Genomic DNA, 26002 nt, shown 5'->3' with positions numbered 1-26002 from the left:
CAAAAAAAAAAAAAAGCGGTTGGATAAATTCAATTTTTTTTTGTCCATGTGACATTAAGCCCAAAATCCATTAAAATATGGGCTTCAAGCTTTCGAGATCCATATGATTGGAGAAATCATTTCCGGGCCGGATAAAATATTTCGGTTGTTTTACCCGGGAAAAATGAACACGTGTCGCTATCCCATAAGCTCCATGAACACCGATACCGGTAGTTCAAAAACCAGTCGATCCCTCCCCCGGACTTTCCCGTACCCTTTTCAAACGTCCCAGTTCTTTTATTTTTTTATTTTTTAAATCCGTCACTTTTTTTTTTTTAACTCCAAAAAAAAAAAAAAAATGTCATGGCTTGCTCGCTCCCTCGGTGACTCTCTACGTCTCAACGACGACGGCGACGCCGTACCCCACGACAACGACAATGGATCACCAACCCCACCCAGCGCTGACAACGACGTCGTTCGAAGAAGAAGCGAAATTGAATCTTCAGATGAGGATAACGAAGACGAGGACGACCAAACCCGAGGCGTGAGGGAAGATTTGGACGAATTCAAGCAATCGCTGACCCGCCAATTCTGGGGCGTCGCGTCGTTCCTCGCTCCGCCGCCTCCCCCTCCGCCACCTCCGTACCCTTCATTGCCGTCCAGTAATCGATCGGATCCTCCTGACATGGATCGATCCGAGCCGCCCGATCAATCGGCGATGGATTTTGATGAAGGTGAAGAGAAAGAGGAGGAATTGGATGGGGATTGCGCCGTTGGGGTCACGGAGGAGGTATTGGCGTTCGCCAGGAACATCGCGATGCATCCGGAGACGTGGCTGGACTTTCCTCTCGACGAGGAGGAGGATTTGGGCGGTATGTATACGAAATTTTATACCGTATGTATTTTTCACTGTATTCCTAAGTTTTCGTTGGTGAATCTTAGAAATTTGGAAACTTTGGTGCGGCTGAAATGTACATTGCATTATTCTCCTTCAAATTGTTGGGTTAATCTTCGAATTTCGTTGTTTTGCTATTGGAGATTCATATGTTAGGAACATAGAATTTGCCCTATTGTTTGTTAGGACAATGCATAAGGTTGTGGCAGTTGAGTGGCTTAGGATTCATAGCTTGTCTCATTGCGGTGATGGATGTTATGCACAATGCAGTTGATATTAGTTGGGGAAATTTGAAATATTGCATTGTAAAATTGTTGGAACGGGAGTTAAGATTACGTTGCACAGAAAAACTAGTTGATAGTAGTTTTTTGTCTGTCTTTCCGATTTTTTTGAACAAACTTGTTGCTTTTTCCAGTTCCGCAGTTTTGGGATTGGTGCCTAATTGATACGCGTTTCTTATTTTAGATTTTGACTTGTCTGATGCCCAGCAAGAGCATGCTATGGTGATTGAACATCTTGCGCCAAGATTTGCTGCTTTGAGATTTGAACTGTGTCCGTGCCATATGAGCAAGAGTTACTTCTGGAAAGTCTATTTTGTTCTTCTGCATTCGAGGCTCAATAAGCAGGATGCCGAAGTCTTATCTACACCCCAAGTAAGCTTCGTATAATTACTTTTAGTGTCCGTCAGTCAATTGATTAAATTTGTTTCTGCTTCCAACTTAAACCATACTTAAAGCATCATAAAGTGGGAAATGTTGCTTCATGTCAATTCTAGATTGTGGCCTTCCATTTCTTTTTTCTTATCCAGGATCAGCTTGATTGTATATCACAAGTTCTTGTTGTTGTTGGATGCTAGTAGTTTCTTGAACTCCTCCATGGGATGGATTATCACGGCATGGATTTTGGTAGTTCTAGGCGTTCAACTTCAATTTTCTATTTAGGTTGCAGGTGATCTTCCCGGTTGGGAATAAAGTTAGGATTTCGGAATTCTACATGGTTCCAGAAATTCTTAGATTAAAACATTATTTATACTTTGTGATTGAGCCTAAGTTCATGCCAAACCTGTTACGTTTCTGAAATTTAATGTAGTATAACATATTGGTCGCAGGTAATGGAAGCCAGAGCAAAGTGGATGCAGGAGCTACATTGTCAGACTGCATTAGAACATGGTCAATTTGGAAGAAACACTTCTTTTATAAAAGACAGTTCCAATATACTAGATGAAGATTGTGCTCTGGTCTCATCATGTAGTGTTTATTACGAGGACAAGATGCTAAGGACGTATCCTTATGAATCAAGGATGTCCCCCACGGCTTATGAGACTGAGAAGCACCCAGTTGAGAGTGATGAAGTCCCATTTATTGACAAGTCTGTTATTGAAGAAAAGCCCATCATTAAGAGCGAGGACAAGAATCTAACAGTTGGTCCATCCTCGAAGATGCTAGATAATATCTACGAAGATGATGATGATGATGACTGGCCAGAGGAAGATTCTGAATTAGATGGGTATAGTGGAACGGCTATTTACGCGATCAATGAAGAAGACATATCTTTCAGTGACCTAGAGGACGATGATTTCCTTGCTCCCACAAAACTCAAGACTGTCAAGAAACCTCACGGAAAGAAAGGTTAACCATCGGCGCATGCTCTGCTCATCGGTTAGAAGATGGCGCTTCAAGTCAACGGATGAACTGGTAGTGGCTAAATGGCTTGCAAAAGTACGCTGTCGTGTAGTCCTGAGCCGGGACTCTTCTAAATGCTTGCTGATTGTCCTACTGAGTAGTCCCACGCTGGGACTCAAGCCTCTGGTGATGATGCTATTTGTTCTAATACCAAATTGTACATGATATGTTGATTTCTTGTGGTCCAAGTTTTTACAGAAAAGTATATGTTTGATTGGTTGTGATACAATTGTAATATCACTGTTGTTCCAGTGTGAAAGAGAGAGAGAGAGAGAGGGTACAAGGGTCATTTCACCAATGAAGTGTCCTGGAAAGAAAATATACAGAGTAGATTCTGGGACCACATCAATACAAGAATTTTGTCTTTCTTGTCATATTTTTTTACTATCTCATGAACTTGTTCCATGCTTATTGTTAAGATTGTCACATTACTCTTCAAGAAAAGACAAACACAAATAACATTAAGAAGAAAGAAGAACAAACAAATTTTAACATTTATCAACGGACATGTGATTTTTGAATAATGTTAGGTACACTGAATTTGAACATGGTTTGTTGTATATCAGAACTATAGCTTAAGTCACAGGTTCCTTGGGAAGCAAGAATTTGTGAAAGAAGAGAATGATCTCTTTGGCTGTGTAGCATGATAATTGATGTATCATGTGTGACAATATATGCACCAAGCTAACAAATTTAGGAGCTTAATGGTATATGCAAAGGAAATTGTCTGCAAGTTTGAAACCTCAAACATACAAAATGCCACGACACTGAATCATCTTTAAGTCCCTACAACCTTCTAACATAACTCTAACTCAGGCGTTTATCCAAATTTCTTGTTTTTGTAATTTGTTGTAAAAATGATCTTCTAGTTGAATCACATACAATCTTATTTCGTTTTCAATATTTTTCTGAACCTTCGTGTAAAATATTGGCCAAAAGTAAAAGAGCAAGCTCCCAGGATGTAAAGGGAAGCTTCAACGTCAGATAAATAATTGCAATTAGTGGGTTTTACTTTTCCACCACAGTTAGAAATTAAGAAGACATCTTTCCTCCCTAGTCTTCTTTAATATTTTCACTTGAATAATAACTCAAAGACCAATACTTTTCCACCACAATTAGAAATTAAGAAGACATCTTTCCTCCCTAGTCTTCTTTAATATTTTCACTTGAATAATAACTCAAAGACCAATCGACACATTAGGGTTACAGGGAGGGAACTCACAAGAGTCATTGTGGAAGCTGAACTTTAAGTAATCCTTGCTTAACGTAAATATAACTCTAAGTGGAACGATAACATAAATCAATAATTCTAAATCCCAAAACCCTAGACTCAAACTTTCATGTATCAACCTAAGCATGTCAGACCACTTCCCACCGGAGCTACTCTTCGAATACTTCTCCCGCCCAAGGATTTGATCCGATGCATGTGTGTTTCCAAAGCTTGGAATGCTTGCATCCCCGATGGACGCTTCACCAAAAGGCATCTTCAACGCTCCATCAGCACCAACTCCGCTCGCACCATTTTATTTAGTCTACGGGGTACCATTTATCCCAAGGATTTCTTTTTGTTGGCTCTTTCCGACGACGATTCGTTCAGCACAGCTGTAGAAATTTGGCAATCGTTGGTTGAACGTCGTGGCTGGGGTGAAATATCGATATTGGGATCCTGTAATGGCCTGGTTCTTGGCCCTATTGGGTTACTTTGAGTTATGAAGTGCATGTTTACAGCCTAAAATCCAACTTGTGGAAGAAGATCCAAAGCATGCCTTCCAAAGGCCTTGAACTTGTTTCGAAAATCCAATTTTCAAACGGTGCTCTAAATTGGGTGATGTCTGATAACAATATGAGCATAATTTTAACTCTTGATCTTGCCACTGAGAAATATGGTGAGTTTTACTGCCCGGTCAACGGCATTTTGGATGTCAGGATTGAGCTGGAGGTCTTGGGAGGCTATCACTGTGTTTGTATTAGTAACTATAACAACAGCGAATTCGGTATTTGGATTATGAAGGAATATGGAGCTAGAGAATCTTGGACCTTGCTTTATTCAAGTATTCTCATCTTTGCAATCGTTACAAACCTTTGGTGTTTTCAAAAAATGGTGAAATGGTTCTCGTTCAAAGTGAGTCGCACCCTGGCCTTCGTTTGTTTGATTTAGAGGAAGAGATCGACGAATATACAGAAACACGTGGTATGCCCCCTCACAATGGAGAAGCTACTTTTGTAGTGGGGAGCCTTTGTTTTCTTGATGGTGACCCTGTAATTTGTACGAGGCAGCCAAGGGTTTCTCGTGGTGAAGGCAACAGAAGATCAAGACCAGGGTTATCGATATCTGGAGTGAATTTGTGTCTTTTTCTCCTTGTGATAATAGTATTAATTAGTTTGTTCGATTTCAGTCTTAGTTTTGAACTCATATTGTTTTAATTCGCCTCGGTTTCTGGCATTCGTGTCATGTTGTTCGTGTTCGTGTTGTTTTCATGTCATACTTGATATTTTCACGGACAATGTAATGTAACATCCGTTAAAGTAAATGGGTAATATGATCCGATCTGAAATGAACCCGTTAAAATTATCAAGTAATATGACCCGTTAAAATTATCAAGTATTACATACTCCAAAATAAGAGACTAATGAAAAATCATTAGTACATTGCTATAAAATAGCAAATGTTCAAGGATATGCAAAATGAAGGGAGTTGCGTTTTAAGGTTGATGAACTTTGCACGTTTATATATGCTTTCACATTTTTATCATTAATGATTATTTATTTTAAACTTCCTTAAAAATACTACTAATGAGGGTTTGTATGGTTTTAAAAATTCAAACGGCAATGTACCCATACTCATAGCGTAAATGATGCGATCACGAGTCTTTGCATATTTTTCACATTTTTCACACTTGCAAATTAATTATTATACTTGTTTTTAATGTGTTTGGTATTTTTAAATTACTTGATACTTTTTTTAATGTGTTTTATAATTTTTTAATCTCACTGTTTGCCTATAATATACAATAAAAATAAATAAATAAGTCATTTTTTAAAATTTATATAGAATAATAATACAATAATACATATTTAATATACAATATATACATATACACTATAGCTATTGTATTTTATAGTAAGTTTTTTTAGTAGTTTAGAAAATTAAAATCATCAAAATAACTTTTTTTTTAACGTGTCGAAACAGGTTACCCGCGTTTCACCTTAGTAGCTTGTTAAGGACCCAATTAGTTATCGTGTTGACCCGCAACCTATTATTTTGTGTCGTTTTAACGGGTCGTGTAAAAAATTGTCAGGTCTAATTGGTAAAATTTAGCTCTCATATTTACTTGGTGGATATTCACTCTCACATACTAGTACGACCTCACTAGCCTTCCTAACACCAAGAAATTCGTATTAAAATATTAATTTTTATAAAATATTAAAATATCATTTTATTTTAAATGAGGATAATCATGAAGATTAGTTGAAAGTATTTGAAAATATTGAAATGTGATGTAAGGTGGAAGAACATGGTCAAGTATTTATAGAGAAAAAATAATAATTTTTTGTATTTTTAATTAATTTTTTTGTATTTTAATTAATTTCTATTGATTTTTTTATAATTTAATATAAATTGACGTCAGCGTGACATCACATAACTTAGAGGCTAGGCTAAGCAGTTCTGGTATGGGGGACTAACTGGGCTTTCCCATAGCCCGGTGGACTTAGGAAGGTTGGAGGAGATTTTAGTGAGGGGAGGGGATTTAATCTACTACCCCCAAAGGGATAGTATCATGCTGGAAGTGTTTGAGAGAGAACATTGTCTTTCTCCAATGTGAAAATACAAACAGAAGGTTTGAGGGATGGCCAAGAGCTCCCTTTACCAAATTGTTAAGATATTTCTTCTTCTCTTCCTTGTCAAAATTCCAAAAGGATCGAGGGGGAAGCATTGGCTAAAACCCATTTTTCAAAACCCTATTTCAACATGCAAATAGCACATAGAGGCTATGGAGGAAGGGAGGAAGAGAATGAGCAAGAGAGAAGGATAACAAACATTAAATCTAAGCCAAGTTCAAATTCTAACAATTGACTTATAATTTTAAAAAATAAAATCCAAAATAAGAGGCCATGTGCATGCTGGGACCCGCGTCTACAACTGCGTCTGGTGCTATCTGGCGAGTTTAGCAGTCGAGCGTGGGAGGAAAACAATAGTACTGTACCTATAAAAATATATTATCTCATTTTCTAAATTTTCTAAATTTAATTTAATTTAATATATATATATATATATATATATATATATAATTATTATAGTATATAATAGGAAATCTAAATGAAACACTCCCGATACTGTTCACTTTCAACGTTAAGAACTTTTTTACCTTGAAAAGTCACTCCTGGTACTATTCACTTACACCTTTGTTTTGTCATTTTCATTAAAAACTAAAGTTTTTGAGGAATTTTTATTAGTTTTCCTTATAATATTATATATATATATATATAATTGTTATAGTTTTTTAGGGGTATAAAATTATTAAATTAATATTTTGCTTATAGTGTATCAGGGTACCCACATGTATACATGGACCAACCTATTATATAAATAGGTGCTTATCGAATTACCCAATAATGACTCGATTCGTTATCATGTTAACTCGATGACCTGTTAATTTCGTGTCAGATTAACAGGTTGTATTAGAAATTGTCAGGCCTACTTGTAAGTGTGAGGTTTCAAGTTCGATTCTCACCAAAGACGAATTTGAACCACATTATTGCTAGCCTATTGTGAGGCTTAGCCCACTCCCCACCTCTTTAATATAGATAATATCGTTTATTAAAAAAAAAAGTATGACTCAATCTCTAACGCTAGGGTTTGGGGTTTATGGCTCAAAAGATGGATTTAGGACTTGGATTTGGATCACTTCGGTATCGAAGTCCTGGGTTTCAGTCTCGAGTCCAAGATCTATACTTGAGATCCAAGGCTTGGGATTCAAGGAACATCCCTAATTCAAGTTCTAAGGTTCGAGGCTAGGTCGAACATGAGGAGGGCTGGTTCGGTATGAGATACCGAACTGAAACCCTTGTCCCGATTCCCAAACCGAAGTTTTCTGGAATTCCAATTTCAAGACCGATTCCAAACCAAATTTTTGGGAATCCCGAAATAGTTTCGGGATTTCGGGACAAATTGGGAATCCCGAAATAATTTGGGATTTTGGGCTATTGGAAGAAACAAGTAGATGACTCATATACCTTTCTGTTCTAGGTTTAGCAGCCATAAAATTGTAAATCAAATGGGAGGCCTGTTAAACTTGCATGCTGGAGGACATTGCCTTCGTACATTCTGGGCTTACGAAACATTACCTGTTTTCGACCATGGAGCACATTTTCCAACTATTAATATGATATTAATGACATTAGGGCCATCCAAAAGAGGGGGCTTTACGTCCTTACTCGTAAAACCAGTTGCCCCATCGTTGACCTCCTCTACACTTGGTTCTTTCAGATCAATAAGCTCCTCATCTTTTAGCATAGACGACTCAGGGTTAGTAAGAAAAGATGGCAAACCATCAGACCACTTTGTGTTGAAACTATCCTTACTTACATGCTTACTGGACTCTAGTTCACTGGGAGACTTATTAAACGGCAAAGCATATCCATGATCCTTTTCTATTTCATCAAGCCCTCCATTAAGAGCAGAAGGCACAGCCTCAAAGCCCCTTTCTTCAGTTGAATGCTCATAGCTGCTCGAAACAATACTGCCAATTTGGTCAACACTATTATCAACACTACTTGAAGAACTTTCCACATTCGAAAATGATTCATTCCCTTGTTCAAAAGAAACTTCCTCTTCTTCTTGGCTAATATCACTACTCTGTATAGAAGATACCAATTTCCTTCTTTCAGCAATCTGCAAAACCTAAATTTGCTAATTCTAAGTTTTCAACTCTCCTAAATTACTAAAAACACAAAAGATGGTGAATGTCCACTCTTCTGTCAAAGTATGCTTAAGAAAGTACAGTAATACGACACAGATACACAATAAATGGCTATTAAGAAATAGCTTGATAGCTAGTGAAAAATGACATGCCTTGATTCATAAATTTTACTTCATCTAATAGGATACAGCTTACTCATGAGCATGAACATCTCACTCACATAACTTGGAGAAATCCCAAGATATCAAATAGCTTATTTTAAGACAACACATGCATCATATTACTGAAACATTGTATTCATCCAAGGGAATGTTTCCCACACGTTTCAAGCAGTGGCCTTCGTGAAAAGAGATTACACGGGAGTACATGATTGTTACATCTTAAAACTAATCTTTTGTCCGAGATATATGCACAATCCTAACATACAACATAATTCTTTACCAATATTGATGCTAATACTTCTACCAAAAACTGCATAACGCCTATCCATGTATTAAAGCAAATGGAGTTATACAGTGGTGGAGCAAAAAATTTACAACGATAGGGTCAGAAATTTACCCTCGGCCAGTGACATCATCATCGGAGTACTGGACACCAGCGTCTGGCCCGAGAGCAAGAGCTTCGATGACACTGGATTTGGACCCATGCCCACCTCTTGGAATGGCACGTGCGAATTTGGAACCAAGTTCAACTCCTCCAATTGTAATCGTAAACTTGTTAGTGCCAGGTACTTCGCCAAAGGCTACGAAGCCACGCTGGGACCCATCTAGGTATCCAAAGAATCCAAATCCCCACACGATGATGACAAAGTGCTGTCTGATTTGACGCCCTAGACAGGGCAGGCCGAAAACACGGGTCTGACGATCTGAAGGCTGCCAGGCGATATATTCACAATGGTGGGAAGATTTAGACCTGGTTTGGTACTGAGGTAATTCTGAAAAAAGTTGCTATCAAAAAAAGCTGGGAGCTGTTTTTGTGTTTGGTAAACACTCAGCTTCAGCTTTTTTTCACAGTTTTGGATGAAAAAAAGCCAAAAACAAGAAGCTACAAAACCTAGCTTTGAAAAACTAGCTTTGAAAAACTGGCTTTTTTTCACATCTGTTTTACATAAAAGTTTACCAAACACTCTAATACTGCTTTTTTTTTTTCAAAAGCACTTTTACAAAAAAGTTTACCAAACACTCTGCTGCTTTATTTCACAGCTGCTTATTCTCACAGCACAGCAGAAGCAGCTTTTTTTCAAAGCACAGCAATACCAAACCAGCCCTTAGCAGGGGGAGAAGGGGCGCTGATGGAGTGATGGCTAACAAATATGTTATAGTTATGATTATCTTAATCACAAGCTTAGTTATTAAATAAGTATTTTTGATTAGTTAGGCCAGCTAGCTTCTTGTGTTTTGGAAAAGAATATATGTAATCAATTATGGGGCTAAAGGAAGACGGACATATTCAAAAGAAATATTAAAAAATCTCTTTCTTTCTCTCCACTATCTCTTTCTGCTCCATTACCCGTCTACTATTACTGCAATTTGCAGGTCAAGTTAAGGTGATTTATGAGTCGGTGCATATCAAAATGGAGCAGCAGCTCCTTCTTTTTCTTCTTGTTTGGGACTGTTGACACAAGGTTTTTGGGTCAAGGAATCCCATTGCTCCCACCTTGGCTCTTCTATTGGAGTTATATATTATATGCCCCTAAACATATAAACTAATAACTATGACACCATCCAACTAAAAAGTACTACCTCGACTGTAGAAACTTAACAATAACCCCCCAGAGAAACGTTGCAAGGGAAGTAAGGATAAGACATCTACTTGTTTCTTGTTAGGTATGGGTAGAGAGAAAAACCAGTCTCACCGTATTATAAAATGGAAAGAAAGATAAAGAAAAAAGGATAAACCTGCAAATTCTTGATAATTATGGTCAAAGCTGCTTCAGATGCTCGCTTACAATCCTGGAATGAAGAGTCTCCATATGCCTAATTGTGGAGAGCCTAACCACAAAGAAACAAGACACAATGTAAATAAAACTCCATATCAATTCCAAGTGCTAAATTTCACAAACCGTAATTTAGAATTCAAACCTTAAACTAAATTTCAAACCCTAAATTAATTCCAAAATTTACCTGATTTGAGAGAGAGATCAGAGAGGTGAGTCACTTGTGTGATGTGGGTGTGGCCGGATTCGAAGACGGAGAGAGAAATCGGCGAGGAGGGTGGTGTCTAAGGTGAGGTGTGGTTGAGTTGAGACTCAAGAGGCGGAGAGAGAGGGTGACTAAGTTCTCTAAGGGTTTGAACCTTGTATTCAACGGTTGAGATTAAATCTTAGCTAAATCTGACGGATGTTACAATTCCAAATATATATATTTAAAATTAAATAATATATTTTTTTTGTTTCGGTTCGGTTCGGGATTACCGAAAAAATGGAAATGTGAGCCCGATTCCCATACCGAAAGTTCAGGATCGATTTGGTATTGGGTACCGAAATTTTCAGAATTTTCGGTTTGGTATTTTCGGTATTTTTTTTCCACCCCTAGGAGTGAGTACCTTGGCTACTTGAATACAGCGTATTCGAAAAAGACTATACAAAGTAATACGGTTGATTAAAATTTTTAAAGTGCAAATAATCTTTTAAATTCATGCATTCCTTCAATTTCCTTTTACATAAATAAATTCCATATTCAAACTCACTTAATTATTATTTTAATGTGGAGCCTTGACTTTATCCTTCCGTTGAGTGGATTGGCAAGTTCTTTTTTCTCTATTGCCAATTTAATTGAGATTTTAAGAGATTTTAATTTTTTTAATGAATGGTATTCAATTAGGATTTTAAGTGATTATCTAATATTCAACATGTATCCCATCAGGATTTTAAGGTGATTTATGATAATCATTAGAAATCGGGTGTATTTAATTAGAATTTTAAAATGTTTATAACATTTAATGTGTATTCAATTAGGAATTTATTTTAAAGGATTTTGAAAAGTTGATGAATTTGAGAAATTTTGATATTTTAAGAGAATTGAATCAAAATTTTACATGAAAACTCTACAAATCAATTAAACTCCACCAAAATTTATAGTTTATAAATCTTAAATTCCTTCAAAATCTCAATTACATACGCCCTCCTACATTTACCTTTTCGCTCAAATATTTTAAATATTCTTTTATCACAAAAGATTTCAAGTATTAATGCATTCATATCTTTACGTTTTTTGTTTCCCTAGAATCCCTTATAAATTGGGTTAGATTTCTCTAACTTTTTCATCAAATAACAAGGGCAGCCAAGAGCAAAACAAAATTCTGGTTTTTGTCTCCAATCCAATGGCATCTAGATTCGTGAACTTTTCTCTGTTGGTTTTCGTTTGCAGTCTCATTGTAGGAGGTAAAGTTTTACCCTCCTTTTTTATCCAATGTTATTATTCCTTGTAGTCTTGCTTAACGAATGATCTAGTTAATTTTTAGTTTATGTATTTGCATATTAGTTTTTACTTTTTATATGAAATACTTGGTGGCAGTAACAATTTATATAATTTTCCATGACATTCTTTTTTTGAGTTTCTCTCTTCAACTCACTATATGTTACGAGTTCAAATCCCTCCTCCGCAGTTTAGAAGAATTAGTGTATAGTATTTTACTGTCAATATGGTAGTTTACCAACTTTGCATATTCGCTTATTGCAGGAAATTGCCAACCCTGCACGTTAGACAATCTTAAAATTGCACAAGCAAAGATTAGCAATGTCAAGTGGGATGTAACAATCACTAATGACTGTGTATGTTCTCAACGGGATGTGAAGCTCAGTTGCGATGGATTTCAGTCTGCAGAACCCATTGATCCTTCAATTTTGTCAAAATCTGGTGGCGAGTGTTTGGTCAATAATGGTCAACCAATCTATGGAAATAAAATTTTCAATTTTGCCTATGCTTCGACAACTAAGTTTCCTTTCAAGCCACTCTCTTCCCAAGTTGCTTGTTCTTGAATGAAAAATGTTTAGAGAGAGATTAATTTGGATTTAAATAATAGAGCTGATCAGTTTCGTGGAATGTATTTCAGAATCTATCTATTTTTATGAACTTTTAATCTTTTCTTATTTTACGTTATGTTATTAGATTGTGTCTTTAGAATATCTTGAGCAACCATTAATTAATAAATCATTTTAAAAATTGGAATGGTTTTGTCTAACCTTTATCATCATCAAATTGTTTGACGGATTCGATGAGTAAAACAGATAATGGTTTTATTTGAATTCTTTAACCAGGTAAAATCAAAAGATTAATTTCACTGGTATAATTTTTTTGAACAAACGATATTATTACACCAAGTTGGTGGGAGAATGGGCTAAGCCTCACAATAAACTAGCAATAATGTCATTCAAATTTAACTTTGAAAACTCTCTGACGAGGGTGATGTAAAACATCTTGGCAGGAAACTGTAAATAACATCTCAAATTTACAACAATAAAACTAAAAAGAAGACCAACTACAATAGTCGCATTCAGGGATTGCAAATTCAGCTAACAGCGATTGCTAACAATGTTTCAGATCATCTTAATCTCATCGAACCAACCTTTTTACAATACTTGCATAAATTTCATAAGCAATGTTGTTACGCCATGAAACAACAGAGGCACTTCCTCCATCGCACACCGCGGGACAATATTTACAAGACCTCGCCATATCGATAAATATTAATTTATAAATGAGATTTGAGTATAATAAATTAAAAAACAATATGAGAAAATATTTTATCTCTTATGTTACTCAACTATGTTGAGGGTTAAGTTGCCTAGCAACAAGAGGGAGAAGGGAATCTAACCCAACTAGACCTTTCCCCAAAAATCTGATGAAAAAAATCATGAACATCTTTCTCACCCCTATTAGGTTAGTTGGTCAGAGCAGCCAGTAGTAAAAAAAAGGGTTTGCGCAACGAGATTTTGCGTGAAGAAACATATTTGGTTGCCTAAGAGGCTCATGCGTGACAAAAAAAAAATTTTGGCTAAAAAATGGCAGGAAAGGAAAAAAAAAAATTTATAGGATGAAAAATACTTTGCGCAACAAGCACTTGTGGTCGTCGCGCAAGAAAACGCGAGAAAAAAAATTTGCCACCAAATGTTTGCACGACAAAAATTTCCACATATTTGTCGCGCAACACTTCACTGAAACAATCAGATGCCTTTGAATGCTCCCATTTAGTGCGCATTTATAACGCGTTTTGCATGACGAACAAAGAAGTTCACGCGACGAAGTTCTTCGTTGGGCTAAGTGTTCCAAGTGCTATATAAACACATTTCAAAACCCTAATTTTCAAAGGCAATGTCTAATTCGGGAGAAGGCTCTTGCAAAAGGAAAGGTGTATTGTGAATAGAGAGGTACCAGCTAAGCAAGTGACTTACTTTGAAGACAAGAGTAGGGCTGATGCATACGCCGAACTTAGGTTTGATAATGTATAATTATTTTTGTTAAAAAGTAGTATTTTTTGAATTACTAATATATTGTTATTGGCATTAATATAGGTTCATTGGGATGTTGATGAAACCGATGAGAAGCAGCGAAAATATCTGGATGAACTTTTCAAGAAGCATTTTCGGCAATGGAAGTTTAATGAGCTGCTGGATGCGAAGCAAGGTGCTACCCCGGAGGAGGAGGATTGAAGTTGAATTGTTTTTTTTATTTTTTTTTATGAAATAAGATTTTTAGGACGTTATATTTGACTTTAATCAATAAATTTATGTTATATGGATGACCATTAATATTTAAATTAATTATAATATGCATTAGGGATAGTAAATTAGTTTTGTTAATTATTTTGGTAATGTTTAATTAGGTTTGAGTTTTTTATTAGATTAAAAAAAAATTTACATTAGTTAAAAAGGAAATGGAAAAAATAAAAAATATGCATTTTGCATGACGAAAATAGTATTCATCGTGCAACTTGTTTAAATTAATAAATTATAAAGTAAACGAAAAAAAAAAAAGTAGACTTGCACGACGAATGATAGAGTAGTCGCGCAAAGTACGTTTTCGCAACGAACACAGTATTCGTCGCGCAATATCATTGCGATGAGAAGCAGCGAAAGTATCTAGATGAACTTGGCTTTCACCAAGAACATCGCAATGCATCCGGAGACGTGGCTGGACGTTCCTCTCGACGAGGAGGAGGATTTGGGCAGTATGTATACGAAATTTTATACCGTACGTATTTTTCAATGTATTACTCAGTTTTATTTGGTGAATTTTAGAAATGTGGAATTGAAATGTACATTGCATTATTCTCCTTCAAATTGTTGGGTTAATCTTCGAATTTCGATGTTTTGCTATTGGAGATTCATATGTTAGGAACATAGAATTTTCCCTATTGTTTGTTAGGACAATGCATAAGGTTGTGGCAGTTGAGTGGCTTAGGATTCATAGCTTGTCTCATTGCGGTGATGGATGTTATGCACAATGCAGTTGATATTAGTTTGGGAAATTTGAAATATTGCATTGTAAAATTGTTGGAACGGGAGTTAAGATTACGTTGCGCAGAAAAACTAGTTGATAGTAGTTTTTTCTGTCTTTCTGATTTTTTTGAACAAACTTGTTGCTTTTTCCAGTTCCGCAGTTTTGGGATTGGTGCCTAATTGATACGCGTTTCTTATTTTAGATTTTGACTTGTCTGATGTCCAGCAAGAGCATGCTATGGTGATTGAACATCTTGCGCCAAGATTTGCTGCCTTGAGATTTGAACTGTGTCCGTGCCATATGAGCGAGAGTTACTTCTGGAAAGTGTATTTTGTTCTTCTGCATTCGAGGCTCAATAAGCAGGATGCCGAGGTCTTATCCACACCCCAAGTAAGCTTCCTTCTTTGTATAATTACTTTTAGTGTCCGTCAGTCAATTGATTAAATTTGTTTCTGCTTCCAACTTAAACCGGACTTGTGGCATCATAAAGTTGGAAATGTTGCTTCATGCCAAATCCAGATTGCGGCCTTCCATTTCTTTTTTCTTATCCACGATCAGCTTGATTGTATATCACGAGTTCTCGTTGTTGTTGGATGCTAGTAGTTTCTTGAACTCCTCCATGGGATGGATTACCATGGCGTGGATTTTGGTAGTTCTAGGCGTTCAACTTCAATTTTCTATTTAGGTTGCAGGTGATCTTCCTGGTTGGGAATGAAGTTAGGATTTAGGAATTCTAGATGGTTCTAGAAAAATGACAATATTTTCTTTGATTAAAACATTATTTATACTTTGTGAAATTTAACGTAGTATAACATATTGGTCGCAGGTAATGGAAGCCAGAGCAAAGTGGATGCAGGAGCTACATTGTCAGACTGCATTAGAACATGATCAATTTGGAAGAAACACTTCTTTTTTAAAAGGCAGTTCCAATATACTGGACGAAGATTGTGCTCCGGTCTCATCATGTAGTGTTTATTACGAGGACAAGATGCTAAGGACGTATCCTTATGAATCAACGATGTCCCCCACGGCTTATGAGACTGAGAAGCACCCAGTTGAGAGTGATGAAGTCCCATTTATTGAGAAGTCTGTTATTGAAGAAAAGCCCATCATTAAGAGCGAGGACAAGAATCTAACGGTTGGTCCATCCTCGAAGATGCTAGATACTATCTACGAAGATGATGACGACGATGACTGGCCAGGGGAAGATTCTGAATTAGATGGGTATAGTGGAACGGCTACTCATGCTATCAATGAAGAAGACATATCGTTCAGTGACCTAGAGGACGATGGTTTCCTTGCTCCCACAAAACTCAAGGCTGTCTCAAAGGAATAAGAAACCTCAAGGAAAGAGAGGATAAACAATCGGCGCGTGCTCTGCTCATCGGATAGAAGATGGCGCTTCAAGTCAACGGATGAACTGGTAGTGGCTAAATGGCTAAATGGCTTGCAAAAGTACGCTGTCGTATAGTCCTGCGCGGGGACTCTTCTAAATGCTAGCTGATTGTCCTACTGAGTAGTCCCACGCTGGGACTCAAGCCTCTGGTGGTGATGCTATTTGTTCTAATACCAAATTGTACATGATATGTTGATTTCTTGTGGTCCAAGTTTTTCAGAAAAGTACATGTTTGATTGGTTGTGAATTGTGATATGATTGTAATTACACTGTTGTTCCAGTGATTTTGAGAGAGAGAGAGAAAGAGAGGGTACAAGGGTCATTTCACCAATGAAATGTCCTGGAAAGAAAATATGCAGAGTAGATTCTGCGACCATTGCATCAATACAACAATTTTGTCTTTCTTGTCATATTTTTTTTACCATCTCATGAACTTGTTCTACGCTTATCGTTAAGATTGTCACATTACTCTTCAAGAAAAGACAAACACAAATAACATTAAGAAGAAAGAAGAATAAACAAATTTTAACATTTATTGACGGACATGTGATTTTTGAATAATGTTAGGTATACTAAATTTGAACATGGTTTGTTGTATATCAGAACTCTAGCTTAAGTCACAGGTTCCATGGGAAGCAAGAATTTGTGAAAGAAGAGAATGATCTATTTGGCTGTGTAGCATGATAATTGATGTATCATGTGTGACAATATATGCACCAAGCTAACAAATTTAGGAGTTTAATGGTATATGCAAAGGAAATTGCCTGCAAGTTTGAAACCTCAAACGTACAAAATGTCACCACACTGAATTATTTTTCAGTCACTACAACCTTTTAACATAACTCTAGCTTAGGCGTTTATCTGAATTTCTTGTTTTTGTAATCTGTTATAAAAATGATCTTCTAGTTGAATCACATACGATCTTATTTCGTTTTCAATATTTCTCTGAACCTCCATTTAAAATATTGGCCAAAAGTAACAGAGCAAGCTCCCAGGATGTAAAGGGAAGCTTCAACGTTAGATAAATAATTGCAATTAGTGGGTTTTACTTTTCCACCACAATTAGAAATTAAAAAGACATCTTTCCTCCCTAGTCTTCTTCAATATTTTCACTCAGATAATAATTCAGAAACCAATCGACATATTAGGGTTACATGGAGGGAACTCACAAGAGTCATTGTGGAAGCTGAACTTTAAGTAATCCTTGTTTTACGTAAATATAACTCTAAGTAGTACGATAACATAAATCAATAATTCTAAATCCCAAAACCCTAGACTCAAACTTTCATGTATCAACCTAAGCATGTCAGACTACTTCCCACCGGAGCTACTCTTCGAAATCCTTTTACTTCTCCCGCCCAAGGATTTGATCCGATGCATGTGTGTTTCCAAAGCTTGGAATGCTTGCATCCGCGATGGACGCTTCACCAAAAGGCATCTTCAACGCTCCATCAACACCAACTCCGCTCGCACCATTTTATTTAGTCTATGGGGTACCCTTTATCCCAAGGATTTCTTTTTGTTGGCTATTTCAGACGACGATTCGTTCAGCACAGCTGTAGAAATTTGGCAACCGTTGGTTGAACGTCGTGGCTGGGGTGAAATATCGATATTGGGATCCTGCAATGGCCTGGTTTGCATTAAAAGCACTGAAAATGCTGAGATAGCTTTGTGGAATCCTTCCATTCAAAAGTTCAAGAGAATTCCCTTCACACCCTCAGTTTCAAGTCCTCAGTATGGATTCGGATATGATTCGACTAATGATGACTATAAACTTGTGGAAATTGAGAAGATCTCAACTCCGTATTCGGTAGACGTTTCTAAGTGGTCTTGGGAAAACATTACTAATGGTTCTTGGCCCTATTGTGTTGCCTTGAGTTATGAAGTGCATGTTTACAGCCTAAAATCCAACTTGTGGAAGAAGATCCAAAGCATGCCTTCCAAAGGCCTTGAACTTGTTTCGAAAATCCATTTTTCAAACGGTGCTCTAAATTGGGTGATGTCTGATAACAATATGAGCATAATTTTAACTCTTGATCTTGCCACTGAGAAATATGGTGAGTTTTACTGCCCGGTCAACGGCATTTTGGATGTCAGTATTGAGCTGGAGGTCTTGGGAGGCTATCTATGTGTTTGTATTCTTAACTATAACAACAGTGAATTCGGTATTTGGGTTATGAAGGAATATGGAGCGAGAGAATCTTGGACCTTGCTTCATTCAAGTATTTCTCATCTTTGCAAGCGTTACAAACCTTTGGTGTTTTCAAAAAATGGTGAAATGGTTCTCGTTCGAAGTGAGTCGCACCCTGGTCTTCGTTGGTTTGATTTAGAGGAAGAGGTCGATGAATATACAGAAACCCGTGGTATGCCCCCTCACAATGGAGAAGCTACTTTTGTAGTGGGGAGCCTTTGTCTTCTTGATGGTGAACCTGTAATTTGTACGAGGCAGCCAAGGGTTTCTCGTGGTGGAAGCAACAGAAGATCAAGACCAGGGTTATCGATATCTGGAGTGAATTTGTGTCTTTTTCTAATTGTGGTAATAGTATTAATTAGTTTGTTCGTTTTCAGTCTTGGTTTTGAACTCATATTGTAGTAGTTTGCCTCGGTTTCTTGTAATCCAAGTTTCGGTTTTATGTCTGGCTAGTCTTCTGGTGTGTGAATCACTGATGGCCTGCTGCAATACATTTTGTAGATTCCGACGCAACTACAAAATAGAAAATTTCCAAAAACTTTTCAAAATTTGAAAGGAAAATGAGAGTTTAGCATATGTAATGTAAGTTAAGAAAACGAAAGACATCTTAGAACATAAATTTGAGTTTCTAAATGAATGATAACGACAATGTGGTTTACACATCCATGATACTACTTCGGTTTAGATGATAAAATCTATGTCAGACAGAACAATGTTAAGACTCTCTGAGGCTTTTTCATGGTTTTTATGCACTAATGGAGGCCGTCAGAAAGAAGAATGATGTCATTTGTCTCCCGATGACAATCCATGAACTCTTTGGCTTCATCAGAAATGGTCTTCTGCTTGGATTCATCTGCAGATGCCGGATTCTCTGTACTTTGACATGAAAATCATGCTCACTATTACAGTCAGTTCTTTAGGAGAAACATCTGGAGGGGCAACATTTTATGTTCTTCATCTTCCGCTTCATCTTCTTGCCAATACCCGAGCAAAGGAATTGTGTTATGTTCTTGTTTCTAGAGCTTTCGGCAGTGGAAAATCGAATTAGAAGCTGAACTCCAACAAAGCTTCAAGCTTTCTAAAACGCAGTCTCAAACGCATCTCTCATCCCGTGCCACAAGACAACTAGGATGATAAAGTGGAATGGGTCGAGATGTTAGGCTAAGTTACGATAACTTTACATTGTACAAGTTAATATACAGCACAAGGCTATCCGGCACAGGGATATCCTCAGACTCCTCCGCCGCCTCAAGTAATGTATCAACCTCCACCGCCGCTGCCACAATCAAAATCCAATGTTGGTTGTTTGGAAGGATGGTAATTAGCTCTATCTTTCAGTTTCTATATTACACTATGGAGTCTCTATGGATTCAAAAACATTATTGCTAGTAGTCTACACGACGAGGAGCACTTTTATGAAATTGGTAAGTTAGAAGGGACTGTCTCAAACTAATCATGCAACGTAATATATGAGATAGACAACATTTTTTAAGGATTCGTAACTTTATATGAAAAAAACATAAATATGAATTTGGAACTATGATTTACTTTAAAAAAAAAAACTTTATATCATCACTTCTTTCCAATTACTTGACAAAGTTTGGAGGAAATGTCAGCCTCTTGATCATGATCAGAGGGTTAAAGTGATATTGCAAGTGCCAAGACTGTTAGGTCTCCTGTCATTGCCATTACAATTTAGTAGTCTTTTTCAATATTACGATTTCTTTTTCGTTGCATAAGAAATGTCAGATTCGAATAAATCCATAAAGATCAAATTTGAATAGTCTTTTAGAATTCAAGAACAATTTTAATTGAATTTAGACATAAAATTACAAGAATGATTAAATCATCAAAATACATAAAAATAATTTTTTTTAACTTTCATTTAAACTCATATAACCGTATTCTACACTCATATTAATTTTAATCAAACTATAAATATCTTCATTTTTTTTAACAAAACTATCAATATCGCTTTAAACTCATATCTATTACTTAGTTGTTAATAGCCTCACAAACTTGTACTTGATGGTAATTATACAAGAATAAGAGAATAATTTACATTTAAAATTTAAATTAAATGAAAAAAAGTGATAAATATTTTGAAAATAATGTTATATATATATCAATTTTATTAGATTAGTCACCAACGAAACTTAAAAAATCTTACTGTCATATAAGGATTCAACTTATTTTCAACACTATGATAAATGGTCACTTGCAAAAGATAATGTGTATGAGTTCAACCAGAAATTTCACTTCATTTGTTAGTATAAATATCTCGTGTATAAAAATCTCATGAAAAAGAAAAAATAATAATTCCAAAACAAAATGCGGTCAACGTAATTTATCCAATCAGCGCACGATGCCATTTAATTAATTACAATAAAATATTTCTGGCGCGGGGTACTGCTGTCTCTCCCTCTCCCTCCTCCGTCACTGTAACGCCCGCCAATGCGGTCAACGTAATTTATCCAATCAGCGCACGATGCCATTTAATTAATTACAATAAAATATTTCTGGTGGGGGGTGTTGCTGTCTCTCCCTCTCTCTCCTCCGTCACTGTAACGCCCGCCGGCTCCTCTCTCCCTCTCTCTCTCTCTCTCTCTTTCTCTCTCTCTCTCTCTCTCTCCTCCCACCAATCGACAATCACTCGGGAAGGTGCGACTTCTCATCGCCCTCCGTATAATTCCCCCAATTAATATCTGATCTTTCCAATTCATTGGGATTTTCAACTCCATAACCCAAGGAATTCATCGATCCAAAGCAATCGATATTCAGTACCCAATTCGTAAAATTGTCAGTTCATTTCCATTCTCACTTTAAAGATTGAATCTTTACAGCTTCCCTTTTGTGATTTGAGTTCCAATGGAACTTGGGCTCGTCGCCAAGGGCTTGAATTTCTCTCGGAGAAGAAGGCAATGGCTTCTGATACTCGCAGCACTTGGGGTCTCCGGCTATGGAGCTTATAGGGTTTACAATTTGCCCTCTGTGGCCAGGAAGAGGAAGAGGTTCCTGAAGCTCGTAGGAGCCCTAATTTCTATGGCCGAGATGGTCTCCGATTCGGCCGAGACGATCGGTGTTGTCTCCGGGGATTTGAAGGAGTTTTTGCGTTCTGATTCGGACGAAATGCCCCAAAGTTTAAAGCAGATTTCAAAAATTGCAAGGTCGGACGAGTTCTCTGTGTCACTGAGTAGGATTACAGAGGCTATGACGGTTGGGATGATTCGAGGGTGTAAATTGGAGATGAAGAATGAGAGTGAATCGGGGAAGGGTTTGGAGAATTCGAGCTTTTCGGATAGGGTTTTCGAGAAGGTTTTCTCTACGGCTGGAACCGGGTTCGTTTCGGTTGTGGTTGGAAGCTTTGCTAAGAATTTGGTTATGGGATTTTACTCTGATGAGCAATCGGGTGAGAATTCGAGTGTGTCGAAATCAAGTTCATCAGATGTGCCTAGATGGGTTAATGTTGTTTGCAGTGATAGAAGCAAGGAGCTCATATCGAATTCCATTCAGGTTTTCGTAAGCACTGCGGTTGCGGTTTACCTTGACAAAACGAAAGATATCAACGTTTATGAAGAAATGTTTGATGGGTTGACCAATCCCAAGCATCAGAACAGAGTGAGGGATGTTCTGGTTTCTATTTGCAATGGTGCTGCGGAAACAGTTGTGAGGACATCTCACCAAGTTTTGACGAGTTCCAGTTCGAGTTCAAGCTCGAATTCGCATGCGTGTTCAATTGTTGATCAGAGTGAAGGTCCAAGTGGAACCATGGATGAGTGCTTGCATCGAGAGGTGTCTCCAAAGCAGCTGAAGGAGGGAAGTTCGTTTGATGTTATTCAGAGTAGTGGGTGGCTTAGGAATGTTTCATCTACATTGGCAGTTCCGAGCAACAGGAAGTTTGTTTTTGATGTGACAGGGAGGGTGACGTTCGAGACAGTACGATCTCTCGTTGAGTTTATGTTGTGGATGCTATTAGATGGTTTGAAAAGAAGCCTTAGTGCACTTCATGGGGAGGTTGCAGACAGGGGATTGCAAGTCATCAGATACTTCAGTGGAAAGTCTTCGGTTATAGTTACTGTATGTCTTGCCTTGCATTTGTATGTCTTGGGTGGTACAAGAGTTCTCTTGACTGCTTAATTTGATGGGTTTATCCCTCCCTTGTAAGACGCTCCTATCAGTCAGATATGACTCCCTTTGAGGAAGGTTATGTATGTATATCTTTGTCACTTAATTGAAAAGGAGAAAAAAGGGGTTCATGATTCATGATGATGCATGCTTTAAATCAGGAAATTTTATTCCTTTCTTGTGTTTTAAAATTTTAATTTTGGAATCCTTGAGTGATTGCCTCTATAAATGTCTGAATGTTGGTGGGATCTAAAGGTTTAGAAAATCCCTACTTTCGATTTGGAGGAATCGTTGTTTATGTTCTTGAAGTTAAATCGAATAGACGTTAATGATTCTGCTGTTTAAACGTTCATGATATGTACCGCGTTCTTAATTTGCCAGATTCTGATTTTGGTATCATCTTTCTGTAAAACTATTTTCTGTTTCAACTGTTTCTTTTTGAAGCACAAGGTAGGGTGATGAATATGAGCAGATTCTGGTTTACATCTTACTGCTTTGGTTCATGTTGGTTCATATTGGTTAATTGTAGACTGTCTTTGTTTCAACATTTTAAGAAATCCAGGGGCCGCGTGGATTTGATCTTTCTCCATTTCTCGTGTGTCCAATGAATGTTTCTGTTGTAACGATCAGTCGCGTTTTGTTAATACTACCCATAGAATTGCACTGTAGCGTCCAATGAATGTTTCTGTAGTTGAGTTTTGTTCATCTGTTTAAATCTGGAAATTTAGAGAGTCGGTAATCCAAAGCGTCCCAAGTATGCTTGTTGTTGAACTAACCGATGATGCAGGAACTGAGACCGCTCAGTGATTATGTCCGACTTGTTGATACTTGAGAATTCATTTGGAACTATACCTGCACCTAATTTAGCATCTCAGGAAATAGAACGATCCATGACGACCACCTCGTAGGACGGGGGACCTGATTAGTCTCCGGGGAAAAGGATTTATCAGAAGTGGATGAAAGAAGCAGTGATCTTTTTCTGCTGCAGAAAGAACGTAGTCGTTGGAAACCTGTGATGATTCTTTGCCCTCAAGGGTAACTGAGACCTTTTATAATGTACGTCTGAAAAGTCATATTTCATTTGATAAATGGATCACTGTGCCCCTTTCAGGTGTCTACCATAGCAAAAGTTTGGAGCTAGTGATGCTCACTATTCCCATGGTTCATCTGTTCCGTCACTTTTGGTCACGTGATAAGAGAGAGTCGTGGTTGTATACAATTTATGTCACTCAAGACTCTATCTAGATGCAGAATGAGAGGATTGCAGATCGATTACGGGCTTATCATCTTTGTGAGGTCAGACTCGATGCATGCACGTACAAGATGGAATTCTGATGTCAACTGGTGGTGGTTGTGTTTTTTGTTTTTTTTTTTTTTTTGTTGTTGATAGGAATGATAGTGAGTTTCATTACTAAGAATAACTAAATACAAGAGGTGCCAGATAGGTACAATTTCTCCAGTGATTAATTTCTTGATTTGAAGATAGTTCGCACAAGATGCTAGGATTTTAAACCCTTACACGGATACCACAATAAACCAACATAAACAAGAATTCCATGTAAAACTGTCACAAAGACGGTAGACGCAACAGTTCTAACACTGGTACCCTGACATAAAGCTATCAACACCGAAACCACATAAATCGCATAAGCGATACAATCAGATCCCAAGAGCAACACAAAATCTAATAATCCAACCCGCTCAAAGCGCTACAAAACAAATACTTAAAACGTAACTAAAGCCGATTACCTGTCCACACGGAAGACATGAGTACAAACGTTGCAGGAGGCGTGGGCTACAGGATCGCGTGGGTGTGTGGGTAGCAAGGACAACAGAGGTTGCAGATCCCATGACACGACAGAGACATCGTGGACATCGCCGTCCCCGCCAACTGCTGGTGGTGGTTAAAAATGCATTCGTTAATCTAAAATTTTCCAAAGATGACACATTAATTCTTAATTCAACTCGATTTGGGCTTTGGCAATCCTCACAGCCGTGTTAGACACCGCTAATATTGGGTTTCAAAATTTTAATTACCACAATGTAATCATGTGCTATGAATATGGTGGTGTTAGTAGTTGCTTTTGTTGACCATAGTTGACCAAAGATGTCGAATAGGCGAGTAATTTTTGCACTTCTTTTCGTTCTGGTTACATTCTTTTTTTTTCTTTCACATTGAATTGAATAAGGAGTAGGATTATCTCTTCAACTTTTTTTCCCTTCCCTTCACTCTACTCTTATTTTAACGGTCACGGTTAAGTCACGTCAATATCTTATATTAATTTTTTATAGAAAGAGAAAGACAAAATAAAGAATGTGAGAAGAGGGGATGGAAAGAGGAGGGAAGAAAATCCTAATCCATTGAATAAAGGCTTTTAGCCAAAATAATTCCTAAGATTTGCATAACTCATCATTTTGGTTCCTAAGATTTGAAATCAATAGCAGTTGTTCCTAAGATTGTCCACCATCAATCATTTTAGTCATTCCATGTACAATTATGTTAAATAAGGATCAAAATGATAAAAATACCCTCATTTTAATAAATTATAGGCCAAAATAAGTTGACAAAAATTGACAAAGTTTTGTCATTTTATTCTTATTTAATGAAGATTTTTCACGAAATAAGTTAATAACCAAAATGATTGATGGTTGATAAACTCATGACTAATTATATCGATTTCAAATCTCAGAGGCCAAAGTGAAAAGTTGTATAAATCTCATAAACCATTTTGACAAAACAAGTTTTGAATAAATAAAAAAAAATTAATAAATAGAAAGAAAATTTCTAAAGAAGAAACGAAAGTGTGAAAACCTCTACCCTTAATGATATCATATAGACTCTAGATTCGTCAAGCTGCTTTGGTTTGTGGGTTTAAACATTTTCCATCTACATACTTCACAAATGAGGACAACAAATAATTTCTTTTATTAAAGATAGATCGACTGTTATTAGCAAAATAGTCATCATGTTCTTCTTTTTTTTATAATTAATTTTTTTTATTAGAAAGATTGCAGAATGATTTCTTAGATGTCACTCCAACAACATTTAACTTCCAACGGAAACCATGGAAAAGATAAGAAACCCAGCCCCCAAAGTCCACACTACTTGACTTTGAGTTTAAATTATTAATAGAAGCTCATGACTCATCGTTTTTACTTTTACCATCAAAATGGCAACCAATTTCTTGTTGCCAAACACATAGTCTGGTTATTTTTTTATATTATTGTTGACAATAGCGTGGCGGTGAAGTCATCATACTCCCACATATAGTGATTTACCCTCTCAAGGCGATTTAGCAAAAACTTTGTCGCGCCCTTCCGACGCGTCATCTAAATTTGATTAAAAAAATTTAAAGGTATAACCAGAGGGACA

The 26002-nt window shown here is 37.0% G+C and overlaps 4 protein-coding genes across 4 annotated transcripts; all 4 read left to right on the top strand.

The window, feature by feature from the left end:
- Positions 1–337: 337 nt before the first annotated feature.
- On the top strand, positions 338–2897 carry LOC137718468 (uncharacterized). The gene is made up of 3 exons (XM_068458024.1): positions 338–851; positions 1340–1527; positions 1983–2897. The coding sequence occupies exons 1-3, from the start codon at positions 338–340 to the stop codon at positions 2505–2507; spliced, it is 1227 nt and encodes a 408-aa protein (XP_068314125.1). The 3' UTR covers positions 2508–2897.
- Positions 2898–14560: 11663 nt separating this feature from the next.
- LOC137718172 (uncharacterized) lies at positions 14561–16253 on the top strand. Its single transcript, XM_068457673.1, has 3 exons — positions 14561–14645; positions 15120–15307; positions 15744–16253. The coding sequence occupies exons 1-3, from the start codon at positions 14561–14563 to the stop codon at positions 16251–16253; spliced, it is 783 nt and encodes a 260-aa protein (XP_068313774.1).
- A 1363-nt stretch (positions 16254–17616) lies between these two features.
- LOC137718171 (F-box protein CPR1-like) lies at positions 17617–19552 on the top strand. The gene is made up of 2 exons (XM_068457672.1): positions 17617–18849; positions 19364–19552. The coding sequence occupies exons 1-2, from the start codon at positions 17617–17619 to the stop codon at positions 19550–19552; spliced, it is 1422 nt and encodes a 473-aa protein (XP_068313773.1).
- A 1501-nt stretch (positions 19553–21053) lies between these two features.
- LOC137718286 (protein PHLOEM PROTEIN 2-LIKE A10-like) lies at positions 21054–22767 on the top strand. The gene has a single exon (XM_068457805.1). It carries the CDS (start codon positions 21373–21375, stop codon positions 22639–22641), a length of 1269 nt encoding a protein of 422 aa, XP_068313906.1. The 5' UTR covers positions 21054–21372; the 3' UTR covers positions 22642–22767.
- Positions 22768–26002: the final 3235 nt, after the last annotated feature.

The sequence above is a fragment of the Pyrus communis genome, chromosome 15 (assembly GCF_963583255.1).
Source record: "Pyrus communis chromosome 15, drPyrComm1.1, whole genome shotgun sequence".
Classification (NCBI taxonomy): domain Eukaryota; kingdom Viridiplantae; phylum Streptophyta; class Magnoliopsida; order Rosales; family Rosaceae; genus Pyrus; species Pyrus communis.
Note: the sequence above shows the minus strand (reverse complement) of the source record. Positions and strands in the feature narration are given on the sequence as shown.